Source organism: Paralichthys olivaceus, chromosome 8 (genome assembly GCF_024713975.1).
Source record: "Paralichthys olivaceus isolate ysfri-2021 chromosome 8, ASM2471397v2, whole genome shotgun sequence".
NCBI lineage: Eukaryota > Metazoa > Chordata > Actinopteri > Pleuronectiformes > Paralichthyidae > Paralichthys > Paralichthys olivaceus.
In genome coordinates this window covers 20,419,476-20,437,668 of record NC_091100.1, presented here as the reverse complement: position 1 = coordinate 20,437,668, position 18,193 = coordinate 20,419,476, and the positions used below count along the sequence as shown (strand labels likewise).

The 18,193-nt window shown below is 42.6% G+C and overlaps 1 protein-coding gene across 4 annotated transcripts; it reads right to left on the bottom strand.

Moving 5' to 3' along the window:
- Positions 1-12: 12 nt before the first annotated feature.
- Positions 13-18,078, bottom strand: marf1 (meiosis regulator and mRNA stability factor 1). 4 transcript variants are annotated; one of them, XM_020084066.2, is made up of 27 exons: positions 17,946-18,078; positions 17,174-17,384; positions 14,936-15,829; positions 14,557-14,719; positions 13,921-14,135; positions 13,405-13,522; positions 13,135-13,307; positions 12,317-12,835; positions 9,828-9,982; positions 9,446-9,607; positions 9,135-9,321; positions 8,813-8,991; positions 8,571-8,651; positions 8,214-8,453; positions 7,978-8,097; positions 7,695-7,873; positions 7,332-7,552; positions 7,100-7,242; positions 6,832-6,965; positions 6,178-6,380; positions 5,828-6,055; positions 4,780-5,019; positions 4,409-4,660; positions 4,143-4,203; positions 3,935-4,039; positions 3,427-3,594; positions 13-2,912 (listed from the first exon to the last, which is right to left on the bottom strand). In XM_020084066.2, exons 2-27 carry the CDS (start codon positions 17,327-17,329, stop codon positions 2,701-2,703), a joined length of 5,508 nt encoding a protein of 1,835 aa, XP_019939625.2. In that variant the 5' UTR covers positions 17,330-17,384; positions 17,946-18,078; the 3' UTR covers positions 13-2,700. The 4 variants fall into 4 exon arrangements, with proteins under 4 accessions (XP_019939625.2, XP_019939626.2, XP_019939628.2 ...); XM_020084067.2 differs by having other exon boundaries at positions 9,446-9,604; XM_020084069.2 differs by having other exon boundaries at positions 15,611-15,829.
- Between the last annotated feature and the right edge of the window lie 115 nt (positions 18,079-18,193).

Here is an 18,193-nt window from a genome sequence, read left to right as displayed (position 1 = left end):
ACGAGGCAGAGGTTGATGCTTGTGAAATTTATTAACGTAAATCTTTTTGGTCCCTTCACTGATAGACTGTTACAGCGACTTCTGATGCAGTGAGCCAATAAATCAGCGAGTGAATGGAGAGAAAACTGTTGTGCAGGTAAACAAAAATGTAAAGGAGTTTCACGAACACTGCAATGACGACTGAAGAAAGTTCCTTGAGATGATATTTTAACAGTAAACTGCAGACTAGAACTGTCCTGAAATGTATTAACTGAATTAAGCAACATTGAGTGACAGTTATATCCAATGAATTAACAATACACATACTTTTCAACCCCTCTCCAACACAAAAACATTTCACATGTGTATTTCATGAACCAAAACTATGCAGAAGTGCATATTTGGACAGATACAATAGCTTCTCACTGATGTAACTAAGCAACAAGAGAAGGCTTCAATAGGGAAGATCAAACATACATCTGAGTTAGTTGCCACCGAGCTACACTGAGGAATGCTACGGTTACCCAAATACACATTCATAAAGCCAAAATTTAAATCTAGATAATTCCTATGAGCAGTTTATGCCATTTTCTATCATTAGCAATTATAAATTATTATTCTGAACTGCTCAGTTTTTTTATTAGAGGTTTCCAGACAGTCAGTAAAACAGCGTAGGAGAAATGAGCCTTAGCAGTCATATTTAAAAACATTCCAATTGGTGCTTCAGACATTTCAGTGAGTTGGTAGGTGGAATCTCTCAGCAATAAAAACTTTGCACACCAAGTCAAAATCAAGTCAAATCAAATTTGACAAAAGGAAACCCTGCTAAACACTGAAACTTCACAGGAGTTGATCGAATGAGCTCTTACCCATTCTTTCAACAGCGGCGCCTGGGTCATGCTAAACTTCTTGACAGCCGATAATAGTTGGTGGCACTTCAGCAGCCAGCAGTCTTGTAAACACTTGAGACAAGAGGTAAACTGAGAAAACCAACACACATCAGTCAGTAAAAACTCCTCTATGTGGGACGTGAGGGATGGGAGGGGAACGACGGCGATTCCTTTGGCACCGTGGCAAATACAAGCCATTGTAAAAGCCCGGCAGATTCCAGAGAGCCGCAGGGGGTCCTCTGTGTGTACGTCACAGTCTGTTCGGGAGGCTTCACGAAGTCGCCATGCTGCTCCACAAACAGCCCATCGCCTCGCTCTCCCATCTCCTCTCCCTAAAACCTCACAACCGTTCACCTCGTCATTAAAAATCAAATTCTAAGGAGTGCTCGCTGCTCCTCTACAACTCATCAACTCAAGACGGTGTGGACAAGGTTGTCTAAAAAACCTTGATCATTTCTGTAGCAACTACAGCGATGACGCCAACTTCAAGATCCTTAAAACATGGTGGAAATAAAAGACTGATCTTAAAGAAAGTTGAGGTATCATCTGCTCCTCCTGGGCTTACACCATGCATAAATTAATTTATGCACAACATGCACATTACACACCACCTACTCCAGTGTAAACCCCTCACAGACAAAATATAGCTAAGAGAACACAAACACACTGGCTGCAGACAAAAAGTATATGTCAGTTGCTGCTGCCTTAGCACACCTGGCTGGAGTATTAAAGAGCCACCTTTTCTCCGTCAGGTCTTCATTAGTGGTCTCGAAGAGACAAGCCAGAATCTTTGCTAGAAATTAAGTCGATATTCTACAAGAAAAATTCCTGAGAGCAGCGATTGTCGCAGTATTAATCAAAACCATTAGAGCCAAACTGTTCAGAGACTGTTAGCTTCCTTTAAAGAAGACACTTCTGAGCAGTTTCATCATTGAAATGACTACACATACACCACAATCAGGCCAAACGAACCAAACTGTCTCCTAAAACTCTGCATAATATAAAAGCAACTGAAAATACTGTCCTTGGGTCTACTTAACAACAGAGAAAAAAAGCTGAGAATATACTCTAAGAGATGTTACCTCCTGAGCCAAGTACAGAGAGAATGGTTTGCTCTAGAAAAAACTAAAAGAATGACATAGCAGCCAGTTTGATTGACATGTCTGGGGTGACCTACAAAAATCTCCAAACTTTGAAATTAGTTCAAAAATGAGTAAATATTATAAATGAAAAGTTACGCTTTGGAGGATTCAGCAAGGAAGCAATTCTGAAGGTTTCTCATGAACAAAGCATCTCTTCAAACCTTCAGGTATTTGTCAGGTTTTTAAAACTGAATGAGAATGAGGGCAACTAAACTTTTTTGGATTCAACAGAGAAAACTGGGTTACTTTTACCAAGCATGTCTACCATTGTTAACAAGTTCTCTAAACAGTGACAACTTACTCAGCTTCAGTCATTGTCTGTAAGCCAGCTTGTGTTTTCACACAGCGTGGCTCAAAACTGAAGATGTACTTTAACTTCCCATGAAATCAACACAGTTATGGTCAATGAATTTGGCAAATAAAAGAATTGCAGAAAATCTGCAAAGAGTAAACTCACAGCTTGATGAGCTTCACTGGGAGAAGAAAGATGGAACAAAGAATGAGTGATAAAGAAGAAGGAAGAATACAACAGCCTGTCTGTAGAGGGGATAATAATACCAATGCTCTTCTGTGGTCAATTCTGTGAAGTGTGTTTAGTGTAGCCGGTCAACTCATCCATTTAGAGTTACACTATGTGTGAGCTAGTACTGCTTTGTCTGTATGGGACTGGATGTGTGCGTGTGACAGGATTAGAGGCCTGCTGTGAAGGAGAAGTTGGCAGCTAGCTTGATTCTGCTGCGTGAAGCTCTTCTGTTGGGACTGTCAATGGTCAAGGGGGTCTTCATGTTGGCAGCTTTTGGAGGTTTGGTGACGGCAGACTCTTCTGCGCTGCCACACTCCACATGTGGCTCGGATGTGCTGTAAGCGACTGCTGCAGCTGCTGTCTCGAGTTCATCACCCTCTGAAATCACAGTCACACACTGAGCTTACACCTCACGAAAGACAAAAGGTGCAAATTGAAGTGTGAATTATTGTGTAAGAATTAATTAAAATGTATTTTTGTTCTTCTACAGAGAAATTTCTTGCTCTTACACCTGAAAACAATAACAGTCTCAGAGCAGACATTTGTGCCAAAGCCACGTAACCCTGCAGTTTGCCATTTTACTAATAGCAGATCTTAAAATCTTTAATTTTGTTCATTTTATTTAACAACACAAACACGTATACCTTCTAAATAAAACAATATGGCTATCTGTCAGGAAAAAAACAACTAAATGAACATCCCCACTCAAATTCTTCAGGCTCCAAAGAAACTCACACAAAACAATAAAAACACTGATCAGTTCAAATCTTGTTTCCATTTGATCTCTTGTGTTAACAACCTGATTTCTAAATCAGACAAAGCTAAGAGTCACTTTGCAAAACTATTATTAACAAGTAACGGTTTAAATTTGATGCAAATACATAAAACTGACCTGCTGGTGGTGGAGTTTTCTCTTCAAAGTGAATCAGGTCTGCCTGCTGGAGGAGAACAGGGTCGGGGTGAAGCTGGGGTGATGGTAAACAGGATGGTACAGGACCACACAGCAGGTCCACCGGGGAGGTCAGACACAGCAGCTCTGACTCTGCAGCAACATCGCCACCTGGCAGGCAAAATAAAGTTCAGGCCTCAACTTCTCATTTATATTTTAATTTGAAAAGATCTAATGACAGCAGATCTCTCGCTTCAGGAATTAGCATAATGAACAGGTACAGTGGCTAAATATGTCAAATACATATATCAAATGTCAGACATGAAGAGCAGCAATGAAGACAGGAGAGGAAGCACAACATTAAATGTTGGGTAGAGAAAAATTAATTCATTTACCAGTCCACTGGGGACTAACCGACTGATCCACTTCCATCATTACTACATGACTACATTTTAAACACTTTGCAAATTAAATGAATGCTATAAGCAGTCTACATAAAGACTTCCATTACCTGGACTCTGGGCTCCAGAAACTGTGCTGTTAAAGGCGCGGTCTCTTGGGCTTTCTCTGTTCATGTCCAGCTGAGGGCTGCTGGGGACTGAAGAGCTCGTCTTAGCTACACACAAACACAGAGATCCAGCACCACATCAGGAATGCACTTCCTTGACTTGACTTAATTAAATGAAACAAGCTATTAGAAATATGCCCATCCCCTTTACCTTTCATATCGTTCTTCAAAACGATAATCCTCTTGTGACCGTGCCCTTTGATCCAGATCACCTGATGATGACAAGCCCCAAAAATATCAGAAACCAAGTGTACAGAAATGAGAAACTACAATAGTTGTGATAGATTTATATAAGAAAATCTTCCAATCTCCCATCCAAATATTTCACATTTATACTTCATCGGTGGACACAGGCGGGATTTACAACATGTTAAATACTAGTGGGAATATGGTTTTAGTATCTGAGATTATTCTCACCTGTGGAATCGCACTGAGCAGCTCATCAGTGTTGGTGTATCCATAGTAACGCGGTTCAAGGCTGCAGCCTGTAAATTTGTTATAAGCTCCCTGGAACTCAGTCAGGAAGATCTGGTTGTAATGGTACGTGTGGAGCAGCGCGCGTATGTTACGGGCAAACTGATAGAGCCTGGTCAGCCTCACCCACTCCTCACCGTGACCAGTGGCAGTGCTATCACTGTTACTGTTTTCATCGGTTTCTTCAGGGTATAGCTGTTGAGGAGGGGGAAAAAAAATAAAAATCTATTTTGTCAATCCTGCCTGTGGAAATAAAGAGATTGTGAACTTGAAGCTTCCATAAATGGGGTTTAAAGGAAATAGGCTCTACTCACCTCCACAAGGTAGGGCAAACTCTTGAGTAACTCGCTGAGGGAGAGGAACCCATATTCACATGGGTTAAGTGGGGCTCCATGGACAGTCAGGTAATGCAGACTGAGCTCTTCCACCTTCAGACCCTTGGTGACTTGCTGCTCTTCTTGAGACATGAGCAGGGCCAGTAGTTGGGATGTCAGCGAGCGCAGAGACTTCCTGTTGATCAACTGCACCTCACGACCCTCTGAGCCATCCACCACCTTGAAAATGGAAAGAAAAAAGCAGTTTATTGGTATTTGACAACTGTTTAGTGGAGAATACTGGTCTCACTAAAGTCATTTTCAGACATGAACTCCAGAAAATGTCAGGAAAATTGTTGAGTTTGTCTTTCACATATGAAGAATTCAGCAGGAGATTGTCTGGGACCCTTTGACATCAAAAGGACAACGCCTGGGACATTCAGGTGAAGGGTGGTGCAGATAAAAGCGGTACAGATAAATTCTGCTTTGGAAATCTGTTATTTTGTTAACAGCACATCGACACCAGCATCAGCCCATATCACCAAGGGTAGGGTATTGGAAATGTAACTTCAGTGGTTTCCAAAAGATTTTAATGTGTAAGTGTTAAATGAGTGAGTACATTACATTTCAGCATCTTTCCAAGAGGAAACAAAAATAGCTTGCAGTCATTTCCTGTAATTTAAGTCAATAATAAGAGGCAGTGAATGAACTCTGGAGATTCTTCGGACTATATCAGCATGGAGAAGACATGAACGAAGATGTTAAAAGAGCTTTTGGTAATAAGAGCTAACATCAGTGTTGATGGGTGTAAACAAAAACATGTGATGTCCGCAGCAGAATTTATACATTTCGTCCTTCCTCCGTCTGTTGCGCCATCCCTCACTTGAACACCACAGAGATTTCTGTGTTGTTGTTGTGAACGCATCTGAGTAGGGACTCTCCTACTGCATTGTTCATGTGTGAAAGGATTCTTAAGACATCCTCCGGAGTTCATGTCTGAAAACGCTTGAGAGAAAAGAAACAAAATACTCTGAGGGAGGCTCTTTACCTTGACAACATGGCAGAGTTTGGTCAGCAGAGCCAGCAGGGAGCTGGCATCGTAGTCCTGCAGGCGCAGACCATAACCAAAGGTCTTGCTGTACTCTGTGAGCAGCTGGCTGACGGGGAGGCTCGAGTTTTTCTGAGCCCGCAGCAGCTTGACCAGCTGAGCCGCCAAGGCCTTGATACGCTCCACCTCCGTCAGAGTCAACACTTTCTCCTCACCACACTCCAACACCTGACACATGTAGAGCACAATTGTTGTGAAATTTGTTTTCAGCATTGAAACGTCCTTACAGTTAAGATGTGACATCAAGATGCACAGAATATTTTATACAAAACACAGATCTTCTTACTCACCATCAGTACGTCTGGGATTGCCTCAAAGAGTTCCATGAGCTTGGTGAAGCCGTAGTAGCTGAGCTTGCACTGACGTCCAAAGTGGTGGTGATATGTGGGGATAAACTTGCTGAAGGGCATACGGTAGTGAGGCTGGTGACGGAGCAGGTCCACCACCTCCTTTGCAAACTGCTTGGTGCGCTCCATTTCCTCCATGGTTCGCTCTGAGGTCAAATAAAACAGTACAAATTATATGTTTGGATTTCTTCATGCTGCAGAGGTTTTCATCTTCAGTTGGCTTTATAACCTATTTCACAATGATGTTTGCCCCAGACAGAGGAAACTGTATTGTTTATTTGGTACCATTCCTATTAGTAAAAATATTAGGGTAATCACAGCTGACATTTGATTATACACTGGATCTCCAATCAGACTTTTCTTAAACATCTGCAAAACCAAAACACTTACTAGAAAGTATAAAACATGAAGATGAATGTAATTAAACTATAAATTATATCATGTAATATCATCGACTGCATTTTAAATCTGTGTGTACTGCCACACAGCTAGTACAGTAGTTTGTTGTTTAACTAAGACACAGCTCTAAATAAACAGATGTGGATTCTTCATGGTAGCCTTCATTTTTACAGTTTTTAATAACTGGTTTAAACCGACCTCTTTTGGGAACAGAGATGACCGTGTCTGTGGACTGTTGTGTTATTGTGATGGTGGTTTCAGGGATCTCAGTCAGCAGGTCCATCAGGTCACATATGCCATAGTCGATAACTCTCCAGTCTCTGGAGAAGCACCTGATACACAAAGTATAGAAAATATTACGCATTACCAAGATCCAAACTCTGCTTTGCTACAAAGTGTTTTCCCGACTTCTACAACGAAGACAATGTGAAGGCAACAGTAACAACTCCAAGCAGTGTTGACTGACCAATGGTAGGCCTGCATAAAGTCCTTGATTGCCACTTGTTTACTGGCTTGAAATTTGAGCAGTTTGAGAAGGTCCTGGGTGAAGCGCTTCACTTGAGCTCGATGGGTCAGGGTCAGCAAACGCTTGGTACCCATGCCCAAGATCTGTAGGTAAAGAATACAAAAAAGATTTGAAAAAAATATAAAATGTACAATTAGAATTGCGAATGTGTGATCCTCATTATTCTCGGTACCTGCAGAACGTGTGGTATAGCCTCCAGCAGCTCCAGCAATTTGGAGTAGCCGTAGTCAGAGACGCGGCACTGCTTGGCAAAGTGATGGTGGTATGAGGGTATAAACTTGCTGATTGGCATAATGCACGAAGGCTGGCTCTTCAAGAGGTCAATTATCTCTCGGCTGAATTGAATGAGCTGAGGGTTGCCCACTGGACTTTTACAGCGCTGAATCCATTGCTCTATACAAGTAAAAAAAAAGATTATATAATTATAATTTTATATGTGTGAAATATTATAGAACGCATCCGAGTGTAAAAATATCAATGAGAACCTCAAACAGTAGATTTCTCAAGACATTGTGCAGATTGGAAGTGTTCCTACCAGAGTTTGGTGCTGGGGGTTTGTTGTGGATCCACTTGATGACTTTGAAGCCGTTTTGAGCTGTGACTATCGTGATACTGGGGACACAGGTAATGAGGTGCTCCAGGGAAACACCACCCTCCAGTGTCTCACTGCCCAGTTGCAGTGGGCAAAACTTTGCTGCATAGCAGTCTGGAAAACTAAAAGGAAAAACACTACATTTATGACTTTATTCATAATGTGTGAAAACATGCTCCATTTGTATATGAAAAGCTTATACATGGGTTTAAAAGATGACTGTCACCTGAGCAATGGAAGGGTTCCCTCATGTGACTGCAACAGACTGTGGACCTCAGAGGCTAAGGTGCTCAGAGACATCACAACAAATGGGATTTTATAGGAGTCAGGGTCAAAGTCAGCCTCACTGCAAAAAGAGAAAAGATACACACAGTGATGAATAGTTCAGATAATGGTGCTTAAAAAGTGCCCATCACTGATCCCATCATTTTGAAATTGTGCAACATTCTAACTGCTGGGTACCTGAAGTCTTGCTGTGCATAGTGTTGTCGGCAGACAGGTTCATGGTACTCAAGCTCCTCGAACACCACAGGGCTTCCACTAGTAGAAGAGGAGCCCTCCTGGGACTGGGAAGACCCCAGTGGACTCTGATGCATTTGGCTGTTGGGCAGAAGGCACACAAGCCTCGAGCCTCCCTGTTCCCGTACCGCCACCACCTCTGGTAGTCTGTACAAATCCCCAACCACTAGTTTACGGGAATATCTGGAAATGGGATAAAAGAGGATATACTTTGGCAACAAAGACTACTTTGTAATCCATAGAGAAAAGTAGTAAAGTTGCTCAAGTTTGAATGTCCTAAGTTGAAAAGCAGCAACTTACTTTTTCTCATAGATCTCAGTGAACTTGAAGAGGGGAAGACAATTGGCAGGGGCATCCTGAAGAATGTTAATGATCTCTGTGCTGTATAAGGACAAAGCTGAAATTTACCACCACAATTGAAAAAACTATAAATCTGATTAAAAACATCAACACACCTGAAAATCGTAAACTGCCAATATCAGAGAGTTAAAGAAAGCTATGGAAGTCATCAACCCTCCAATGTAACTCAACTCAAACTTTACCTGTGCATAGCAAGAGATTTGCTGCTGCCACCAGTGATCAGAGACACCTGAATGCGCTTGCCTCCAATCTTGTAACGGTGCAGGCCACTGACGGCGCTGATGGCCTGCTGCAGGGACAGCATCTGAACTGTGGCCTTCAGCTGATAGTCCGTGTGAGGGCTAAGCTCCACAGCTTTCACCTGGAAAGAACAAGTCATCCCCACAAGGAGAAGTTTTGCAGTGAATCAGATTTCAAACAAACAGAATTTCTGCAAACAATCTCATTTAAAAATGACTTCCTCTTTAGACGGTCAAACAGGAAGATACATGGAATAGGAATTACCCGTCCATATCGGGAGAAGGTGTCATGCAGTGTCTGCTGCAGGTCCTTGCGGGACATTCTGTAGTCCAGGTTGCCCACCTGGACCTCAGCTCCCTCTGAAAATGGCTCAGGTGGACCTTCAAGACACGGGCTGCGAGGGGCAGCAAGAATAGGTGAGGAGCGACTGGACAGGCATGGGGACGCACTCCTGAAAAGAGAAATATTGTATCTTATATTATTAACTGCACATTCAATATTATGAAACTTTTTATGCCCTTAGTATGTGCAAGGCAAACTTAATCAAACATAAGGTAATTTAATGTATAGGTCACCTTGAGGACCAGGAGCCCTGGGAGAGGACAAGAGGACTGAAGCTCCTGTGCAGGTTCAGCTTGCTAAAGGCTGAGGGAGTGCTGATCTGGAATTCCCCTGAGCTCCTCTCGCCTTGTTCGACCGGGGATTCAGTCAGGCTGCGCGGATTAGAGCCCTCTCTTCTAAATGGAAAGATTAAAGATTGCTTTTTGTTGCGTTGCTAGTTTGGTTGTTCACGTTGCTCGATTATTTCTTTCTTTCATCACATAATCCCACAAAATGGTGGATTAGTTTAAAGACAGCACTTGCACACCTTATTAAAAAAAAAGGGTATAAAGAGCAAGTTATCAACAGAGTTTATTTAGTAGTCTTATTATGATGTCCCCCCCGCCTGGTGTGTACCTCCTCCTGTACATGGATTCTGCAGTGAGGCCTGGTTTGGACAGCTGCTCCAGGGTCCCAGTCTCTCCATTGCAATGAGGAGAAGAGGAAGCAATGCGTCCTTTTTCCGGTTGGTGAAAGCCTATTCTGGACTTGCTCTCCAAACTGCCCAGCTCCTGGATAAGACAGATGGCAAATCATGATATATGTTGACTTGCTGCAGTGCTGATGATGTGTTTGTGTGCATGCATGTGTGTGCGGGAGGTGAGACTGAAATTGTTTAGTTTTGTGAGTAAGAACAAGCTCAATGGAAAAGTTATGGCAGGGCATGATATGATGTTCTACAGGAGGTGAGCATTTAAAATCGAATATCAAACGTACCCAGCACAATACTTGCTGATTACCAATACTTATTTTTGCAGAATGTATTAACTTGTGATTGTATGACTGAACAGAATATGAACTTGAATGTACTGTATTATACACAATGTGAGCTGCTCCGATTTAACAGCACTGTGGCACAGTTTCAAGTCCTGAATTTTCTCTCTTGATAATGTTTCCTGAAATATTTCACTTTACAATTGCTTGAATGTTGATCTTTGGGGTTACTCGGACACTTTTTTCTTCATCTACCATTTCTTCTTTTCATCCTGTGCTACTTCATTTCATACAAACCACTACAGTGAAATATAATGTACAAACTCAGCATTTTTTTTTATTTAATAATTTTTTATTCTATTGCCTTTTTATATTTCTTTATTCTATGTTTACCTCATTCTAACGTGCCTGCTGCTGTAACAGCAGAATTTCCCCGATGTGTTAATTAATAACGTTTTATCTTATCTTAAATGAGCACCACTCCACTGAGGCGTATTACTCCGCAGGTCTGATATTTTCTAATCACTCACACTAAGAACTAATCTTTATAAAAACCTGCTGAATTCATATCATGTACCTGGATAAAGAGGGCATCGCTTCTTCTGCAACAATGAATTTAAAACACAGCGCTGCGTCATAATCTGTGGGAGGAAACTTCTGTCTGCAGGAGCGAGTGTGTACGTCCACTCATCTCTGTCCCTCGTCACAAACTAACTGATAATCACGTTTTTAGTTATAAATTGATGATGTTGGATCATGTCTCCCGATCGTTCCGGTCTCTTTAACCCTTATGTCCTGACTGTGCACGTCACATTATGTCTCGTGTTGTGTCGCAGGTTTAAACGTGTCTCAAAAACTCTAGAGAATCAAACAAATTAAACGTCAGTCATATACATGTCCTAATAACTTGTGATTAGTGATGGTGTTTATTGTTAAAGTGTAAAGTGGGCGCAGGTCAGAAGGGGAGTGAGGAGGAAGCAGACTCCGACAGAGACTGACACAGGACAACCGGACCTTTAATGTTCATCTGTCCTGAAGCAGTGGTTTTATAATTATTCAGCTGTGGTAACCCGCTAAAACAATGAACTTAGTGGATAAACATGAATCGATAATGTTCAGTCACTGCATCGATGCAGAGTTGTCCATCTCTATGTAGGAGCCCAGACATTAGCATGTGTGCTGCTCCTCCTACACTCTGCGCTGTGTGCGTCTACCTAACCTAATGTGGGTGTAACTATTCCAGCCACATGATTGGTTCGGCCAAGGCTATACTCATTATTATTGGTTGTTCGTGTTGTCTGTCAAAGCATGGATGAAATGAGTTCTATCAACATGTCTTAAATTTCTATCGAGGAAAGGTTGTATCGTGATAGTTATTGATATCGTTTTATAGCCCAGCCCTAGCTCTACTATGAAATGTATATATTCCGTTTTGGACATCACATGATTTGCTCAAAAAGGATTTTGGTGTCACATAACTCCCTTAACGAGAGCTTTAGGCTTTTTCAACTGTTGCTGTTATTAGTAATATGGACATCTTTGTATAGAAATCTGCAAGTTACTTTAATAATATATTGGTATCAAATGATATTGGCTAAACTGGAACTAAAACTGGAAACTAAATTTCTCTTTACTGTTTACTTTGCATCTACAGAGAAAAGTTTAAATGCCCATCCATATAATGTGTCCAAGTCTGACACAGCAATATGTTTAGTTAAAAGCAAGCAAGAAAATAAATCCAGCCACCAGGTCAGTATTTTCATAATGAACAACTGCATGAGTCATGATCACACTCAAATAAATAAAAGCACGGAGCAGACTTTGGACAAACCACGGAAACTGGCAACATACATGAAGCAGTATATCAGCACTGATATACTGAACAAAACAGTCAGATGGTATAAATGCGAATTAACATGCAGGACAGCAGGGGACACATGAAGCACAAACAACTAAAACATGCTACATGCTAGCCCATGCAGACAAATGAAGCAAGCAGCTACAAGCCGTTAGTGTAAAAGCAGCAGTTAGGACACGAGGGGGGAAACAGCTACTGGGATTTAAAAAGCAGCCCAAAAAGGATAGAGCGCAATGGAGGATAAGGGGAAGCAGGCACTGGCGAGTCTGCTGACCTGATGGGGCTTGGTTGGAGCACCACCGGGAGGCCCACTGCAACCCCTCCTGGGGCTGTAGGGCCTTTCAGGCACTGGGCCAGGAGTGTGGCATAGGCGGGTTGCTCGCCGTGGCCTCCTGGGTGACTTGGGCTTCTCCAGGGGCAGAAAGGAGAAGGAGGATATGGATGGGAGAGGGGCAAACATTGAATCCTGGGTTTGATAGGGCTGGGGGAGAACCTGAGGCAAATGATGGGGCTGAGACTGAAGCTCAGGCTCAGGACTTGCATCATCTCTGGGTCGTGGGGAGAAGGAGAGGCTGATTCGGCGGCCAAACACATCCTCATTTTCCATTCGCTTTCGGGCGCGTGCAGCTGCCTCTGTGCTGCCAAAACGGAGTACTGCTGTGCCCTGGGACATGCCCAGCACCTTGCCACCACAGTTGTCAGACAGGCGACGGAGCCTGAGCTTTACCGCGTTCCGCAGGCTCTTGTCACAGATGAGGGGGAGGTTGTGCACATAGAGGAGGTTGAAACTGGGCTGAGGGAGGGGAGGAAGAGACAGCGTGCCTGTCTGGTTTGTATACTTTACACTTGGAATATTAAAGCAGTTTGGAGAATGGCTGACAGTGTTATAGATTAGAAAAAATTGTAATGACCCTAAAAAGAAAATTGAATATGATTAAATTCACATCCAAACTGCCTCACTCTCTGCCCTCTTCGTCCACACTTAAATTAGATTGCGATTGATTACTTTTTCCAGGAAGACCATACCTTATTCACCTCAGAATAGGATCAACAAGTAATTTTAAGTCTGAATAAAGCATTTTTTAGGCCTACCTGTGCTTTGACAAGCATTCGTGGGGGCAAATCAGCTGTGATCTCCTGAAAGGTCACGTGACGGTGGGCATGCTGCAGAAGAGCTGGCGATGTATGGTTGCCGTGGACCAGGATGACCTGGAAACCATGTCGATGACGTAGGTCACTCAGCTCACTTGCAAAGTTCACATCCGCTGTTAATAACAAAAAGAAAACCTTGCTTGTTAAAGCAAAATCTTTTGTGGTAACAAGACTGTAGTTTTTTAAATTGTGAATCTAAACAGAACTCACAGGATACTAGTACAACAGTTGCAGGTGCAGTGTGGGTCTCAGCAAAGCGTCGAAGGCTCTGGCGAAGTTTGTCATCTGCGGCATTCTTGGCTGTGGCGTTGATATGTGCGACAGTAACCTGATGAAGCAAAGTTATGTTAACATGTGTGTGTGGGGCAGGGTTACCTTTCCTTCAAGCAACAGGACTATAATACAGAAGCTACACTATTTGTTTATGGTAAAAACCACTTATAGTGTCCTGGGAAAAACACTATATCACTATAAGCTGTTTCCATTGTAATGGCAGAGGCAGCACGAAATTTGACAGAGACGGGCAGTCTGGCAATTCTCTATGCAGGAAATACCCTGGTACAACAATCAAAATAATAAATGTACTGTTTTATCCCCATATCACCTCTTTCATAACACTGCAGCTCATTGGCAAATAACAATTCAATCTGGTGTTCAATAACACTCATTATTTGTTGTATTGTTACCATGAAAAGCTTTCCAACATTAAGACATTAATGTTAGTACCTGGCAGTTGTTGAGCTCTTGGATGACAGCTTTACTCTCCTTGCTGATATCACAGACGCAAATGAATTCTGCCTCACGATGACCCTGGAAGAAACGGCTGCGAATACGCTGGACCACAGCTCCAGCGGAGCGCCCACTGGGAACGCTGCAGTTCTCAATGTCCCAGAAGACCCCCACTGGAGGGATGTTCTCAGGACCACTGTTCTCTGGTGAACCTGACACAAAGTAAACAATCATTCAAATTCATTAATTATTTCATTGTTTTGCAGTTAAAGGTCCAGTGTGTAAGATTTAGGTGAAAGGGATTTCTGACCAATCGACTTTAATTGTATTGGATTAGGCTGCAACGTTGTTTACCCCTGAGACTCCAGATGTTTTTTGTGGACTCAAACACATCGGCATATTGGTGAGTAGATAATGAGTGAATGTTCATATTTAAGTGAACTATCCCTTTAAGCAAAATAGGTGTATTATTTTTGTTTCGAACTTTTTTTTAGAGTGAACCATGCAAAACTTTGATAATTCCAATCTTAGCTTTTCAAAGCCATGGATATTTTAATCAGGGGTGTGACCTTTTTGTTTATGCCACTGCATGTGCTGGTATTTAACAAACATTGTATTATAGAGCCCACTAACCATATTTCTGGCCAATCTTGCCAAGGCTGGCCGATGGCATGTGCATCAATCCATCAGAGGAGGTGCCACAGCCATTGCAAAGGGGGATAGGGATCGGAGCAGTCTGGGGCACAGGAACATTGGGCCAGACTTTGTTGGACTCTGATGTCAGACCATTCATTGGCTGCAAATAACCACATATCAATACAAGTGTCAGGTAAAATAGACATCCACAGCAGCTAATAACATGCAAATGTTCTTTATAACAAAAAATACAAAACCTCAGTCTCAGTTTAAGGGACCGGGGTCATCCATGCATATAGCACAAAGTTACCTAAAGTAATCTTTATGGCACACAAATACAAAGAAAGGCACAGTGAACAAAGAGAACTCCACCAACCTTCAAAAAGCACTCCTGACAGCAGTGTGCTCCCTTCACACAAACCGCGCGTTCTACATTTAGGTGCATAGGATTAGAGCAGAAGTGTGCTGAGGTGGTTGTAGTAGTGATGGTGGTGGAGGTAGGGTGGTCACCCAGTGTGCTTCTCTGGGATCTTCTTACTGACGGGCTGCAGTCCACACCCCAGGTGTAGTAGCCAGAAGAGGCCAGGCAAGAGCCATGCAATGGTGAAGATAGAGAGGAAACAGAGGAAAGAGAGGAAACCAAAGGAGCGGAGGATGGATACAGGCTGGGTTGACTGCAGGATAGAGGTACAGCTGGGTAGGTGCAGAGAAGCCCTGAACAACAAGGGAGGTGAGGGTGTGATGAAACAGGCTGGGAGGTAGCGACAGAGGAGGGCAGCTGAGGTTTGCAACCAAGACTGAGCAAAGAATCGAGCGCTTTACCTCCACTTCCACAGCTCAGGTTATTTTTATACTGATGAACGGCTGAGGATACAGAACAAGGCCCAGATGTGCTGATACTGCTGTTGCTGAAGGCTGCTCCCAAAGAGCGTGGGGCAACATAGAGTGAGACAGCTCCAGCAATGCTGCTACTGTTACCAACAAAACCTCCACCATCTACTAACCCTTTGCTGTCTGTGCTGCAATAGACACAGTGAGTGCAGTTGCTTACTTTGGGGCTACCCCCCTCTTGTTGGTGCTGTGGTGGCTGCTGTTGGTGGGAGCCTTGCATGAGCTGAGGTTGATGGGGCAAACAGGGATAAGGCAAAGGGAGAGGGGCCAGAGGGAAAGGCTGGGATGACTGGGAGGAGGAAGGATGGTGTGGGGGAGGAGGAGGAGGAGGGACATCTTTCAATTCAAGCACGGCCTTTCTGCTCTCCATGAAATTGTTCTGGAAGATAAAAAAAAAAAAAAAAAAAAAAGATTAGATGATTATGATCTAAAATTTCTTCAGTGGATTATTCTGCTTGGTGTGGAAAGTTAGTTAAGGGAAATTAAATCACATAATATTTGCCCAGCACCCTCACAGCAGATTACTGCCCACCAGTGTGGCCATGTAGGGAGCTAAAGATGAAATGTTGTGAAACTTTTGTATCTGTGACCAAAGTATCATGGTAATCATTTTTCAACATTATTGTTAAAATGTGATGAATGTGTTAAAAAAAGTACTGATACACAAACTGAAGTAATTTCACCAAGTTAAATACTAAATACTATATTTATTATGAAAAAACTATGATATTTAAATTATTCATCAGAGCAGAGGAGGGTGAAAGCTTGTTAGGTGAAGAGCAGGGAGTCGACCCCAAGCAACAGGTCAAATTATAAGCATTTGTTAAAACGCATACAATTTGGCAACAGTGAATTTGGCATCCACTATGGCCAGAGCACTAGCAGCAGTCCTGGTGTTACAGCCCCCACCTGACTGTCACTCCCTCCGCCATTTATTTACATCACACAACTAATGTACGTTGCTCGCTCTGCCTGTGTCCAGGGGACTTGCTAACTTTGGTTGATGCTGGAAATGATCAACCAAATCATCAAAAGTAATTAAAGATTACACAATACAACTAACCGTCAGTAATTTTACTGCTGTGAAACCAATAAGGGATCAGGACTTTACACAATGCTCTCCACCCTTTACCAAGCTGGGTCATCACCACTAATTGCATGAACCTGCCATGTTTACACAGCTGAGAGGCACGGCCAGAGAGAAATCAGCATTCTTGATATTCTCAATGTTCAGATTTGAATCACTCTGTGTTTTCTGATCCAAAATATGAACCTTATTCTGTGCTTTGGCACCATGTACAAATATCAAACCAGTATCAATATAATGACATTTTTTACAAAGCTGTTCCCTCACAAGGTTAAACTACTGTTATGTCTGCATTGCAAACTGATTGCAGTTGCGCAACAATTTTGGAATGCCTTATGAAAGAGCTGATGCACTTACTTGATAATTGTTATTTCCAACACAAATACAGTAATGTAAAACACATGCTAAACTCAGATTCAGGAAAGCTGCCTGAGCCACAATATGTCGGCCCTGGAATACTAATACAACTTAAATAACAGATCATTTTAAATAGACATTGACTATCTTGTGTATCTGAACCAGTTTTTCTTGAAATCCAAATTTCAGAATCCAAGCTGATTCGACTTCTTCCACTCTGGACGAGTCTGTATAGTCTATGTGTAAAATGATCGAAACTGCATGCAGATAAACACCTACTTCTTTATCAGTGTGATGAGGAGCGGTTGTCTCAGCGGTGGAGAAGCAGTCTTTGAGTTTCCATAGCAGGGTTGAGGCCTCTGTTTTGGGGTGACTGAGCCATGGGAAGTTAGAAGCGCTGCACATGGGTCTCTCCTTTCCCAGTCCTTCCATCATACAACCCAGAGAGATCTTTCACCATGCTTTGACCTCTCTTCTCTCTCATGCTTTCCTATTGAAGGGAAACGAAAGTTAACAGCTTACATTGTGTAGTTTCTCTTACGTCACCGCTTACTGACCCACTGGCCAGATCCTTCCGCTCCCACTTGTTGTGAGACATCGAAACGTTAGAGTCAAGTCCTCTCTGACTCATCTGCGGTAGTTCACGTTGGTAGCTTCATAACAACAGTGTGATTCAATACAGGAGACGTGTGTGTGTGTATGACGTTTACAAACTTAGCAAGGCTGTGTTGTTTACCTGAAGCTAACAGACGCCACAGTGACGTTTGACCAAAAGGAACAAAGAAGCAGCTAGCTTAGCATCCTTTCTCTGAGAGTACAGACTACTGTTTCAGGCGACATTTAGCTAGCTTATTGAACTAGCTTGAGAATCGTGTTAAAATGAGCTAATTGAACGTTGTTTGGCCGCAGCTAGCGTCACGTTTATGCTAACAACAGGCACCATCGACGTAACTTAGCTTGTTTAGCAGACTCAGCGCTGCCCCCGCATACTTCCGTTCATTGTCTTTGGGTAAATGCGAATAATGGACAGAGCAGTAGATTATACATCTACCTGAGAAGGTCTCGACTTTCACATCTTCCTCAAAGGACTGTTTCCCTCCGTCTGTCTCCCTAGAAACCCGCACCTTTTTGTAACCTACGTCTGCCGGAAAGCCCTCCCAAGTGTCGCAAATTGTATCGTTCAGTCCATAGACTGTTAAAAGAGGTTCTATGTAGCCAACACGGCCCCATGGACCTTACAATAATATCAATGATAAATATATACATGTATATCATTTCTAAAAATGCTTTTATAAATTC

Coding starts and splice junctions, on each gene's coding strand:
- marf1 (XM_020084066.2), bottom strand. CDS start 17,329: ATGATGGAAGGACTGGGAAAGGAGAGACCCATGTGCAGCGCTTCTAAC. Junction 13,523..13,920: donor AAGAGCTCAACAACTGCCAG/GTACTAACATTA, acceptor TTGCTTCATCAG/GTTACTGTCGCACATATCAA. Junction 8,098..8,213: donor TATGCACAGCAAGACTTCAG/GTACCCAGCAGT, acceptor CTCTTTTTGCAG/TGAGGCTGACTTTGACCCTG.